At 44.9% G+C, this 13,693-nt stretch overlaps 3 protein-coding genes across 3 annotated transcripts; 2 read left to right on the top strand and 1 right to left on the bottom strand.

Annotated features, from left to right (window-relative positions):
* Positions 1-16: 16 nt before the first annotated feature.
* On the top strand, positions 17-2,680 carry LOC135332241 (putative cytochrome P450 120). Its single transcript, XM_064527616.1, has 10 exons — positions 17-281; positions 731-808; positions 889-973; positions 1,028-1,063; positions 1,128-1,388; positions 1,465-1,606; positions 1,758-1,865; positions 2,008-2,135; positions 2,222-2,309; positions 2,440-2,680. The coding sequence occupies exons 1-10, from the start codon at positions 98-100 to the stop codon at positions 2,569-2,571; spliced, it is 1,242 nt and encodes a 413-aa protein (XP_064383686.1). The 5' UTR covers positions 17-97; the 3' UTR covers positions 2,572-2,680.
* LOC135332242 (mitoferrin-1-like) lies at positions 2,616-5,467 on the bottom strand. Its single transcript, XM_064527617.1, has 4 exons — positions 4,935-5,467; positions 3,726-3,945; positions 3,515-3,571; positions 2,616-3,306 (listed from the first exon to the last, which is right to left on the bottom strand). Exons 1-4 carry the CDS (start codon positions 5,166-5,168, stop codon positions 2,798-2,800), a joined length of 1,020 nt encoding a protein of 339 aa, XP_064383687.1. The 5' UTR covers positions 5,169-5,467; the 3' UTR covers positions 2,616-2,797.
* Positions 5,468-6,018: 551 nt separating this feature from the next.
* On the top strand, positions 6,019-13,687 carry LOC135332230 (DNA-directed RNA polymerase II subunit RPB2). The gene is made up of 20 exons (XM_064527595.1): positions 6,019-6,251; positions 6,382-6,526; positions 6,749-6,861; positions 6,957-7,500; positions 7,674-7,870; positions 8,398-8,517; positions 8,887-8,950; positions 9,000-9,122; positions 9,478-9,621; positions 9,822-9,961; positions 10,141-10,407; positions 10,545-10,702; positions 10,821-11,030; positions 11,201-11,514; positions 11,653-11,871; positions 12,006-12,113; positions 12,169-12,324; positions 12,379-12,497; positions 12,598-12,793; positions 13,487-13,687. The coding sequence occupies exons 1-20, from the start codon at positions 6,151-6,153 to the stop codon at positions 13,574-13,576; spliced, it is 3,528 nt and encodes a 1,175-aa protein (XP_064383665.1). The 5' UTR covers positions 6,019-6,150; the 3' UTR covers positions 13,577-13,687.
* The last annotated feature ends 6 nt before the right edge of the window (positions 13,688-13,693 follow it).

Raw genomic sequence — 13,693 nt, 5'->3', positions numbered from 1 at the left:
CATAGTTTCACTAGATAAGCTAAAGACGACCTTTTCCTTTATTTCAATAGCTGAAACAGTTTGAGGCTATAATAATATAGCTAGCTGCGCTGCAGACATGGATGTCCCTGGTAGTCTTGGCTACTCTGTGCTGGGAGATGAGTCTTTGGAGTTCGTGCGCTCACCTCGTGACTATATCAAGAAGCGACAGGAGAGCCATGGAGCAGTATTTCAGACTAGACTCCTCAACAAGCATCACATCATACTCACCTCGAGCGCTGCAGTGCACGAGTTGCTCACTGGTGAGCTGCTTATGTAGGTGGTGTTAGATCTATACTTACATGCACAGAGTGCAATAACCACCACGGTACTATGGTATAATGTTAGCATAGACACTCCCCCTCCTCTGTCTACTACCAATGATGCATGATGGTAGCTGGCCTATAATGCAAGCTAGTAGCTGCTTTTTAGGTCCCATGCAAAGGAGATGTGTCATGTCTGTTATCATGCACACCACGTACAAGTGTCGATCCGTCTCTAATTGAACGCTAGGTCGAGTCGTATTGTTGTCCCTATTATTAACAAGGTGGATTGAACTGTGTGCATTCTAACGGTTTGGTGTATATAGCTGCTATCGACACTGACAAGCTGCTAGTGCACACCTGTGTGTGTCATGATCTCAGCTTAGCTGCCAATTGAAGACAGCAAATGACATTCTATATTTGACGGCTATGTTGTTGTTTTCATACAGAAAAATCCTCCAACTTCACGATGGGATACAAGGAGTTCATGCTCGAGCTGTTTGGAGAAAATATCATTTTTGTTGATGGTAAGCATCAATTGTCCATAACACTGTTATCCCATATTAAAGAGTAGTAGAGTCCCTACTATTACCATCATTGTCTGCAGGAGACTCTTGGTCTAACTTGAGACGGAGTATGGAGGCCATGTTCAGTCAAGACTCTATAGGGCAGTGCATGGATCTCATTAGACGGTGGGGAAGTCACGAATGAAGTTTACTGCTTGTCATTTATTTATACTTCTGCAGAATAATTAGCGAGTACCTGAGCAAGATAAAGACTGGGTAAGCTAATTAGATAATAACGATTTGATTGACTATTCGAGTGACATTGTGTTTCCCGGTGCAGGAAGAGTGTTGTAGTGTACAAGCTCTTCAAAGAGATGGTTACACGGATCACGATAGCTCTGTTCCTGGATAAAGACATCAGTGATCAAGACGCTCGAGAGATCTCTGAGCTACTGACCGTCCATTGGAGGGGGATAATCTCAGTGCCCCTGCCAATTAGAGTTCCATGGCTGAGTTGGAAATCTGGCTACAGTAAAGCACTCACAGCCAAAGACAGGCTCCTGGTCATCATCAGAGAGAAACTCAACTCAAACCCTTCAAGGTACATTTCAACAATAGTTCAATTTTCATATTGTCAGCCTGTTTTGATATTACTGTAGTGGCATTCTCTCCTTTAGTATTGCATCTGGCGTATTGGAGAGTGTAGCTGATACAGAGCTGGTGGCCAGGAACCTCCTCCTCTTTGTCTCCGCCCTCATCCCGAAGGCCATGGCCTCTCTCCTCACCTCCTGTGTCATTGAGCTGTCAAAGCCAGAGAATGTACCTAAGATGCTGATCTACTGTATCTTATATACCATACAGTACAGCACCATGTAAAACATTGTCCACATATTAAGTTATGATTTTTGTGGGAAAATTTACTCACAATTTAAGGCAGAATAGTCAGTTTTGATACTGTTTGTGTTTGCAGCTGATGTGGAGGTTTGTTATGGAGGATGACAGCAAGCTGGAGCACATCATTCTGGAGGTGGAGAGGTTATGGCCACCATTTTTCGGAGGAAGACGAGTGTGTACACAGGTGTGTGAATGTTTATTTTGTCAACTTGTTTAATCATCGTGAAAACTGTTCTATAGCGTAGATTTGAATGGCCAGTTAGACTAACGGTACATGAACATGTATAGTTATTATGATTCTTGCTTTTGTACCCTACAACATGCAGACGTGTGAAGTCGGAGGCTATGTGATACCAAAGGATTGTCCTGTTGCTTACGTGTCTTATTCTGCTAATAGGGACAAGACAGTTTTTACTAATGCTGACAGCTTCAAACCAGAGCGATGGAGTCTCGAGTAAGTCTATTCTTAATGTGTGTGTGTGTGTGTGTGTGTGTGTGGTGTGTGTGTGTGTGGTGTGTGATAGTTGTGATTGTGTGTAGGAATTCGGAGGATAAAGACAAAGTGTGGACGTTTGGTAGTGGCCCAAGAAACTGCATTGGACACCTTCTATCTAGTGGAATCCTCAAGGTGAGAAGCTATAATGTTTATTGTATATTAGTTATACTATTATTCATTACATAATCTTTGTATCTATATCTCAAACACCTCTTATGCTACTCCCCCCCCCCCCCGGCACCCCCCCTACACACACATGCAGGAGTGCCTTCAGGAGCTGTCTAGGAGGTTCACTTGGCAGCTAGCACCAGGTCAAAACCTAGCCTACAAAGTACTGCCTGTTTCAAGGCCCAAGGACGACATCTCAGTAGTGTTCAGTGACAAACAACCTTAACCAAAAATTGACTATTAATATATATTTTTTAATCATACACATCATCAGATGTTTAATTTATTTTCAAAATATTGTTGTGATTAAATCAATATTTATAAAGGCAATTAAATTATAATGTTGCACACAAAAATAATAATACTAAATAGTGACAGACAACGCTAGAATGACTGTGTGCAGATGATTACATAAATTAGAGAGAGAGAAGAACAAAACAAAAAATGAATCATCAGATTGAATTTTCCTCTGGTTTCAGTCTAAGTATATGCTTGAAAAATTCATATACAGACCAACAAATTGCGGTAGAGGGCATTTGATAAACAACTCTAGCAGTCACTCCTCTGAAGTAACCCTTCATGCCAGTGGTCTTGTAAATAGTCTTAATAGCGTTCAACATCCCATGAATTTGTCGTTCCTTCTGGAGGTCCAATCTTTGTTCGCGAGTGTTCAATAATGTTTTGGCAACGTCCAGAGGTGTGGTCACTACGGCTGCAAATGCTCCAGCACCAGCGCCAGATAACATGTGAGAGACGGGGTCATACTTTCTTTCTTTGTTCAAAATGTCCTGATGAAACTCGTACGTGATGAAGTGGACCACTTGGAAGGGCACGTTCATACTCAGTTGTGTCGTGTAGCTACGATAGAATGCAGCCAGTCCCTCGCTACGAAACACAGTCTTGGCACAGTGGATTGCATTCTTATAGGGAGAGTTATACATCTGTAGCCGCTGCTTGATCACTGCAGAGAGGGGGTGTGGTGTCATTATGAGGGGGTGTGGTGTCATTATGCTCGGGACGCCATGATTAAACACACTGTCACAGCAAATAATGTATACACACAGTTACTGTATGTTGGTGCAAAGGTGTCTGATGACATCTAAAAAGCCATTGAATAATTTCCTGTTTTGGAGTTCAAGGTTGAGGATATAGCTAGTGATATGTCTCACCATCTATTGGGTTCATGAAGCCATCGTGGACAACACTGGCCAGTGCTCCAGCTCCTCCTGCACAGAAAAAACATATCATCAATTGTGTGTATGTGTGAGTGTGTGTGTGTGGAGGGGGAGTGTGTGTGTGTGTGGAGATGTTAGTACATGTAGAAGGCTAGAAGAGGTATCCTACAATACCAGTAATGAGCACACACACACACCACCTTACCCTGTGCTAGAACATTGCTCCCATTTCCTCTGCTCAACAGCTTCTTGAAATACTCATAACAGGCAAAGTATAGTGCATGGGCTGGACCAGCCCCTGTGGCAACCACTCCTATCCCTCGGAAAAGAGCCCGGGGCTTTTCTTGAGACACTATCGTGCTGAAGGCTTGGAAGATATTCTTGTACTGTGCTTTAGGGTTAGGATTGAGGGCCATCATTCGAGTCTGTGTGCAGGGGAGAGGGAAGTCAATGAATTGTGTTGAGAACACACTCTAATTAACCTATAAGACCACTTCCATCAACACAGAAACCACAAAGACAGGCATAGTTTCACCACTTCATGCCAAACACAAGCAGGCTTCAACCATTAAACTACTTAGGGGGCCTGATGTTGTGGGTAACACTAGACACACACTTGAGGATGGAAAAGCAGTGCCAATAAACACAGGAAATGGGAGAAGGAACACTAAAATAGGTCAAACATGAAGCCACTTCCTTCGTAGTTACTGCTACGGTAGCAGTGGAATAGATGCTGTAATATACGCAAAGGCTGCACAACCACTACTACCATTAATCCATCCCTCAGCTAGGTAGATCACCTCAGCTAGGTAGACCACCTCAGCTAGGTAGATCACCTCAGCTAGATAGACCACCTCAGCTAGGTAGACCACCTCAGCTAGATAGACCACCTCAGCTAGGTAGATCACCTCAGCTAGGTAGACCACCTCAGCTAGGTAGATCACCTCAGCTACATGTACTAGCATCCCTAAGCAGTGTATATATATTTAATATCTAATTTTGAAAGAAATTTTGAACAATCGGATGTGTGCTCGTACCACCTGATATGCCCATGCCAGATCTGCCACACAATTTAATGATTTTTTGTTTTGTTTGTTTTGTTTTTTTCTTGTTTTGTTTTGTTCCAGCTGCCCCTGAAAAGGGGTAAGTCTGTCAGCATTAGGATGTATGCCTGCTAGACCTTACTACCTTACTCTATTTTCTGTAATGTCATATGCTGTAAAGCTCTCATAATAATAATAATAATAATAATAATAATAAACATGATCTAGTGTGCTGCTACACTTGCAAAGCTTAGCCATTACACACTAGAGCACTAGAGTCCACACTAAGCTGCATACATTTCTGATGTGTTTTTATAACTCCCTATATATAGTTATACATACCATGCTGTACCTCCCACCCACGCACACACCTTGACACAGTCCACAGGGTACATGCAGCAGTGCTCCATCATACCAGCCAGGCCCCCTGCTAGCAGGTGAGTTGACAATCGACTTGTTGGTAAGCTCTCATAATCCACCTCCTCCATGTCCCCCCCTCCCTCTGCAAACACTGGCTGATCGGTATTAAGTAGCAAAGCTGCTGGGTCTTCCGTCTGTCGTAGCTGACTGTGTGAGTGTTCCTGATGAGCAAGCCCCGAGGCCATAGTAGGTGGTGACAGAGATGGACTCACAGTATAGTACAGAGACCTCGAGATTATCAGTTTGATTCTTCAGAGTTGCATGTGCAGTAGGCAGGCTTTAATTAGAATAAGTCCTTGGAAGATTGATTATTGATAGTGTCTTTATCTTGCTACTGCAGTTCTTGTAATGTTTTGCTTTTGCTTGGTCTTCTTTTGACTTGAGTTTAATAAATTACAGAGCTTGGAGCTTGGCTTGCTGATAGGGGGCAGAGCAGAACAGGAAGTAATTCCACTTCCTGATGGTTTGGCCACGCCCTCTACAATAAAAAATCACCTTTTGCTTTGAGGGCTACTAAAGCCAGAGGAGGCTGGAACCACTTGACCTTAGCTAATTAAGGTCACTAATTGGATTTATCCAAACTTATCTTGCAGACTACTTCAAGCCTAGTTTTTAGTGTCTATCAGTTTAAATTGTTATTTTTCAGGGGAGGTCAAATTTTATTTTCGCCAATTTTGCTCAGAAGCAGAGATACAATCAAAAGTCTTGCTCTTGTACTAGCCTCGATATCATGAGCGGCTTGTTCTCGAGGTCACTGTGTAGCTGGCTTTGAGACTTGTATCTCTGCTTCTGAGCAAAATTGGCAAAAATAAAATTTGACCCCCCCTGAAAAATAACGTTTTAAACTGATAGACACTAAAAACTAGGCTTGAAGTAGTCTGCAAGAGAAGTTTGGATAAATCCAATTAGTGACCTTAATTAGCTAAGGTCAAGTGGTTCCAGCCTCCTCTGTACTAAAGCAAGACACACTACCTCGCTTACTAGTCGCCCCCACATACCATTTTTTTTGTGGCACATGTTCTAAATAACGCACACCTCAAATGTGCAGAAGGTCAGAGGTCAGAAGCCAAGTACCACTTTCGACTAGACTATACTAAAGAGGATCTCCAGGGTACCGCGTACCGGTGTACTACAGTCCTCTATAGGATAGTGAGATATTAGTGAGATATGGAGGACATGATGGACGCTGAGGATGGGCCAGAGTATGATGAAGAAGAGGAAGACATCTCTCCCGACCTCTGGCAAGAAGCATGCTGGATCGTCATAAGGTGCCCAGGCACACCTCACACACCTCACACACCACACACCACACACATACATCACACAACTCCCATGCACACACACCACACGTCCAAGCTATTACTATAGCTAAGTTTTACAAAGTAATGGTTTCTGCAGCTCCTATTTTGATGAGAAGGGGTTGGTCCGACAGCAGTTGGACTCTTTTGATGAGTTCATTCAGATGTCAGTGCAGAGGATAGTGGAGGACACGCCCCCTCTTGAGCTGCAGGCAGAATCTCAGTACGATGACAGTGAAACTCCTGTGAGTGTGCGAGGAGTGTGTGTGTGTGTGTGTGTGTGTGTGTGTGTGTGTGTGTGTGTGAGAGGTTGTGAGGTGTGTGGAGGGATTTGTACTGTTTCTGTTGTCCATTCAGAACATATCCATTATACAATTATTGTTGAAAAGTGCGAAATTTAGTGCTCGAGGCTAGCTCTAGTGTGACTCCCCTCTACACACACACACACACACACATTGTCTCTGTAGCCCAAGTACTCTCTCAAGTTTGAGCAGATCTACTTGTCCAAGCCCACCCACTGGGAGAAGGATGGGGCACCTGTCCCACTCATGCCTAATGAGGCACGACTCAGGAACCTCACGTGAGTGGGTGGGTGGTAAGCTTATACGATTTTATAACAGTGCGTGTTCAATTGATAGCATGGTATAACATCTGATAATCTCCCCTCCTCCACAGATATTCTGCGCCCTTGTATGTGGACGTTACCAAGACGGTCCTGCATGAGGACAAAGACCCGGAGGTACATCAACACACAAAGACATTCATAGGGAAAATCCCTATCATGTTACGCTCCACCTACTGCCTTCTTAACGGACTCACTGATCGTGACCTCTGTGAACTCAACGAATGCCCTTTGGACCCTGGTGGCTACTTCATTATCAACGGCTCAGAGAAAGTTCTCATCGCTCAAGAGAAAATGGCCACGAACACTGTTTACGTATTTCAGAAGAAAGAATCAAAGTATGCCTACACCGCTGAGATACGATCGTATATTGAGAATTCATCGCGCCCGGTGAGTTCCTTGTGGGTGAGTCAGATGGCGAGCGGTGGGTCCGGCTCTAAGAAGAGTGCTATAGGTAGGAGGATGGTGGCCACTCTGCCCTACATTCGCCAGGAGGTGCCCATCATGATCGTGTTCAGAGCTCTGGGGTTCGTGTCGGACAGGGACATTCTGGAGCATATCATCTATGACTTCAATGACATGGAAATGATGGAGGCAGTAAGTACAGTGTGTAAGTACAGTGTGTAAGTACAGTGTGTACTTGACCTTGTCATAATTAATTTACAGCATTCCTTTTAAACGTATAATTATTATCACTTACGCGACCTTTAGACTTCTATTATTATCGTTGTGTTCCATGCTACTCACAACTACCCCCCCCCCCTCTACAGTTGAAGCCGTCTCTGGACGAGGCCTTTGTCATACAGGAGCAGAATGTGGCACTCAACTTCATTGGAGTGAGGGGGGCCAAGCCGGGAGTTACCCGGGAGAAGAGAATCAAGTATGCCAAGGATATCCTCCAAAAAGAGCTTCTGCCTCACGTTGGAATCAGCAGCTTCTGTGAGACTAAGAAAGCATACTTCCTTGGGTGAGGGCAGCTGGTACACATGCATGTAGCTTCTCTGTGAGACTAAGAAGGCATACTTCCTTGGGTGAGGGCAGCTGGTACACATGCATGTAGCTTCTGTGAGACTAAGAAGGCATACTTCCTTGGGTGAGGGCAGCTGGTACACATGCATGTAGCTTCTGTGAGACTAAGAAGGCATACTTCCTTGGGTGAGGGCAGCTGGTACACATGCATGTAGCTTCTGTGAGACTAAGAAGGCATACTTCCTTGGGTGAGGGCAGCTGGTACACATGCATGTAGCTTCTGTGAGACTAAGAAGGCATACTTCCTTGGGTGAGGGCAGCTGGTACACATGCATGTAGCTTCTGTGAGACTAAGAAGGCATACTTCCTTGGGTGAGGGCAGCTGGTACACATGCATGTAGCTTCTGTGAGACTAAGAAGTCATACTTCCTTGGGTGAGGGCAGCTGGTACACATGCATGTAGCTGAGAGCTCTAGAATATGGCTCACTGTAAAGTCATGACGGTGTGTATGTGTATTCACTCAGGTACATGGTCCATCGGCTGTTGCAAGCTGCGTTGGGGAGGAGAGAGTTTGATGACAGAGATCACTATGGCAACAAGAGGCTGGATCTAGCTGGACCACTACTGGCCTTCCTCTTCAGAGGGTGAGCATAGTAAAAAAAAAAGAAAATGTTTGTTTCTGGCCTGGTGAGTGTGGGCCTGTAGTGAATGTGTTTGATTCTGGCCTGGTGAGTGGGCCTGGACATGTAGTATAATATGTTTGTTTCTGGCCTAGTGAGTGGGCCTGTAGTGAATGTGTTTGATTCTGGCCTGGTGAGTGGGCCTGGACATGTAGTAAAAAAAAAAAAAAAAATTGTTTCTGGCCTAGTGAGTGGGCCTGTAGTGAATGTGTTTGATTCTGGCCTGTCACCAGAGCCTGTTACCAGAGCATGTTACCAGAGCTAATATCTTCCACTGGCTAAAACCCATAAAGTGTTATCTGTTGATTATGTGTCGTTCTTTCTTGCCCTCAGTTTGTTCCGTAATCTGACCAAAGAGGTGAGGCTGTATGCACAGAAGTTCATCGACCGTGGGAGGGTAAGTATATTCATGATATCACCGCCCCCTCATTACCACACCCCCTCAGGACTTCAATATTGAGTTGGCCATCAAGACTCGTACCATCACTGATGGTCTCAAGTATTCCCTGGCTACTGGTAACTGGGGTGACCAGCGCAAGGCTCACCAGACCAGGGCAGGAGTGTCACAGGTACTGTATCCAGTGTGTTTGTGTGTCAGCCGATCAAATTTTGAGAGCCTGTAATTTGTGTTCAGATTATCCAATTTCAAAACTAATTGGTACATTCAATAGCTCTCAGAATTACATGTACCTTTCCAATGGTGTGCTTTGATACAATTTTAACAAACCAAAGGCCTTGAGCTTTTCACTTAGCCAATTGGTAGTGTCTCCTGGTTACACTGTAAAGCTAGGGTTTGGGGGTTACAATGATGACAACTGACGACACATGGGTATTAATGTTAGTGGAGACAGCTGTGTGTTTCTCTATACTTGTGTAGAATGTACGTATCTGTAATGCAATCATCACCCCGATGGTTCACTTCAGGTATTGAACCGACTGACCTTTGCCTCCACCCTCTCTCACTTGCGGCGCCTCAACTCTCCCATTGGTCGTGACGGGAAGCTGGCTAGACCACGACAGCTGCACAACACTCACTGGGGCATGATCTGTCCTGCTGAGACACCAGAGGTGTGTGGTGTGTGTGGGCGGGGGGTTTAATGTGAATGCTTAGAAGAGCTCCGGAAGTAATTGTACACGTAAGAAGAAAATACGTGAAAATTGCTAAAAAGCTCAGAATGATGCCAATCCTAATAGAAGGTTGTCTAGTAGCTGTGTAGCTCTGATTACACATATAAGCTGGCTGCATTATACTGGTCTCCCCATGCCAGGGTCATGCTGTGGGCCTGGTGAAGAACCTGGCTCTCATGGCCTACATCAGTGTGGGGAGTCAGCCTAGTCCCATCCTAGAGTTCCTGGAAGAATGGAGTATGGAGAACCTCGAGGAGATAGCACCGTCAGCCATATCAAAGTAAGACTGATTAATAGTTATTTAGATATAGGAGTTAGCTGCTACATGTTGGTCCATCATTGGGAAAGATCATTTGTTGCATAAAAATCATACATGCACACATGTACCATTCTGTAATGATGGTTTGTGTATACCTACACGTATGACTGTTACCATAATATCACTCTTGTCCTGTACAGTTCCACCAAGATCTTTGTGAATGGCTGCTGGGTGGGTATCCATCGTGAGCCAGAGCACCTCATGAACACACTGCGTCGGTTGAGACGACAGATGGACATCATCGTGTCCGAGGTGTCAATGATCCGTGATATTCGTGAGAGAGAGATAAGGATCTACACTGATGCTGGGAGAATCTGTCGGCCATTGCTCATAGTGGAGCATCAGAAGCTGCTGCTCAAGAAATCTCACATCCAGTCCCTCAAGGGGAGGGAATACACCAGTGCAAGGTGGGGGGTCCCCAGGATAGCAGGGTGGGGTGGGGGGTCTCTAGTCTGCCAGTGTGTTTGTAGAGCTCTATAGGCATTGTTGCTTACATGTCTGCATTATAGCACGTGTACCACTGACTGACTTGTGTACCCCCCAGCTGGCAGGACCTGGTAGCTGGGGGTGTGGTCGAATATATAGACACTCTTGAAGAGGAGCAAGTGATGATTGCCATGACACCAGAGGACCTGCAAGAAGGAGACGGTTGTTACTGCACCACCTACACTCACTGCGAGATACACCCCGCCATGATACTGGGTACAGTCTAATGGAGTAGTGTTGTTCTTATCTAACCAAACAGAAGTTGTAATCCACTCAATAATTATACTACTGTACAGCATGCACATGAATGACTGCCCCCCTCCCTCCCGTACAGGTGTGTGTGCGTCCATCATCCCATTCCCTGACCACAATCAAAGCCCCAGGAACACGTACCAGTCAGCCATGGGCAAGCAAGCTATGGGAGTCTATATCACTAACTTCCACGTGAGAATGGACACACTGGCCCACGTTCTCTACTACCCTCAGAAACCACTGGTCACTACACGATCCATGGAGTACCTCAGGTTCAGGGAACTGCCTGCAGGTACAGCACACACAGCTCTACATTCTGTATACAGATTGTCTGTAATAAACAATATAGTGTATTCTGTTGCTCTTGGCAAATATGCTTAGAGCACTGATTGTGTGTGAGCCTAAATTCTTAATTCCTTCATTTTGTAAAGTCAACTTGTTGTGTGTTTATCCCCTACCTAGGTATCAATGCTATAGTAGCCATCCTCTCCTACACTGGCTACAACCAGGAGGACTCTGTCATCATGAACATGTCTGCCATTGAGAGAGGTCTCTTCCGCTCTGTGTTCTATCGTAGCTACAAGGATGAAGAGTCCAAGTCAAGCTACGGAGAAGAGGAGACCTTCGAGAAGCCTAACCGTGATAGTGTGTCCGGGATGAGGAATGCTTTGTATGACAAGTTGGATGATGATGGTATCATCAGTCCTGGGTTAAGAGTGAGTGGGTCGGACGTGATCATCGGGAAGACCATCACCCTGCCGGAGAATGATGATGAGGTGGGTGTGGTCAGACTGTGTGTGGGTGTGGGTTTCACACACACACACACACATACACACACACACACACACACACACACACACACACACACACACACACACACACACACACACACACACACACATACACACACACAGCTCGAGGGTGGTCCCAGACGATTCTCTAAACGTGATTCTAGCACGTTCCTCCGCTCTAGTGAGACGGGTATCATTGATCAGGTGATGCTCTCTGTGAACCAGGATGGGTACAAGTTTGTTAAGATCAAAGTCCGCTCAGTGAGGATACCACAAGTGGGAGACAAGTTCGCCAGTCGCCACGGGCAAAAGGGAACATGTGGGATCACTTACAAGATGGAGGTGAGTGGTCACTACCTAGAGGGTTGAGTGGAGCGGAGTGATAAACTAGCTAGCTGTAGAGCAGTAGTTGCAAATATTATTTTAAGATTCATCATGTACAATCCTGTTAATCTCGTCACCTCTTGTTGTTACAGGACATGCCGTTTACTTGTGAGGGAATTTCCCCTGACATCATCATCAACCCCCACGCTGTCCCTTCTCGTATGACCATCGGACATTTAATTGAGTGTCTTCAGGGCAAGGTGGGTTACATAGTCACATGACCTAGTAACACGTCATGTGGACACCCATCCTCAGGTCTCTGCCAACAAGGGGGAGATTGGAGATGCCACGCCCTTCAACGATGCTGTCAATGTGCAGAAAATATCAGAACTGCTTAACGAGTACGGCTACCATCTCCGTGGCAACGAGGTGCTCTACAATGGCTTCACTGGACGCAAACTCAACACTCAGGTAACCATGGGAACCTCTCATACATACTCTACCTGACCATTTTTCCCTCATCAGGTGTTCTTTGGGCCGACTTATTACCAGCGACTGAAGCATATGGTGGATGATAAGATCCACTCAAGAGCTCGAGGTCCAGTGCAGATCCTCACTCGTCAGCCCATGGAGGGGCGCTCTCGGTGAGGTCATGGGGTCATTACCATAGCAACAGATATGCTATATATATATATATACCCTCTCTACCATGGTGCAGGACTTATTATAATCATTTGTTTGTAGGGACGGCGGGTTGAGGTTTGGTGAGATGGAGCGTGACTGTCAGATAGCCCACGGTGCGGCACAGTTCCTGCACGAGAGGTTGTTCACCGCCTCAGATGAATACAAGGTCCATATCTGTAACCTGTGTGGACTCATCTGTATAGCCAACCTCAACACTAACACCTTCGAGTGCAGAGGGTGTAAGAACAAGACTCAGGTAAGTGTGGGCTAGCTGTAATCCATATATCTATAATCCATGATATGGCCACATTGACATCCCTCAAATATGAACTTGATGACACCATTTGAAAGGTCTCTGTCTAAGCTTTTAGAAAATCATAAAATCGTTGAAATTGTATACACAGAATTCAGGTTATGGCAGCTGAAAGAGTCCCTGAACCATTGATTAAAAAGGGGGGTTGTAGTTGAACATCTTTCAACAGCTATAACTTGAGTACCGTCGACCCAATGTCAAAAATTTATGATTTTCTGAAAGCTTAGAAAGAGACCTTTCAAATGATGTGTTAAAATCCAAAATTTCATTGGGGCTATAATTTGTCATTTTTCGGCCTTGGACCATGGGCTTATTCATGGTGTGGCCAAATTGGCAAATACTTTTATCTCTCAATTATGAATTTGATGATACCATTTGAAAGGTCTCTTTCTAAGCTTTCAGAAAATCATAAAATCGTTGAAATTGGACCCATGGAATTCAAGTTATGGCAGCTGAAAGAGTCCCCAAACCATTGATTTAACCAAAGATTCATTTTTCTGCCTTTGCCTCCTTTGTTAGGGGGTACTAATTACCTGCGATGATAAAACTACTTTCTACTACCTCATAGTACTAGTTCCTACCCCCCCCCCCCCCCCACACACACACACACACACACACACGCACACGCACACGCAGATCTCCCAGATTGAGATCCCATACGCGTGCAAGCTGCTATTCCAAGAGTTGATGTCGATGAGCATTGCTCCACGCATCATGACATCATGAGAACAATCTAACTGACTCTATTACTTTTGTCTCCCTCCAATAATTATTATTATAACTGTATTCATGCTCTTGGTATACATAAGTACATTCATTACTTTGCCATTGTCTTGATCACAT

The sequence above is a fragment of the Halichondria panicea genome, chromosome 2, assembly GCF_963675165.1.
Source record: "Halichondria panicea chromosome 2, odHalPani1.1, whole genome shotgun sequence".
NCBI lineage: Eukaryota > Metazoa > Porifera > Demospongiae > Suberitida > Halichondriidae > Halichondria > Halichondria panicea.
This window is presented reverse-complemented; position numbering and strand designations above follow the sequence as displayed.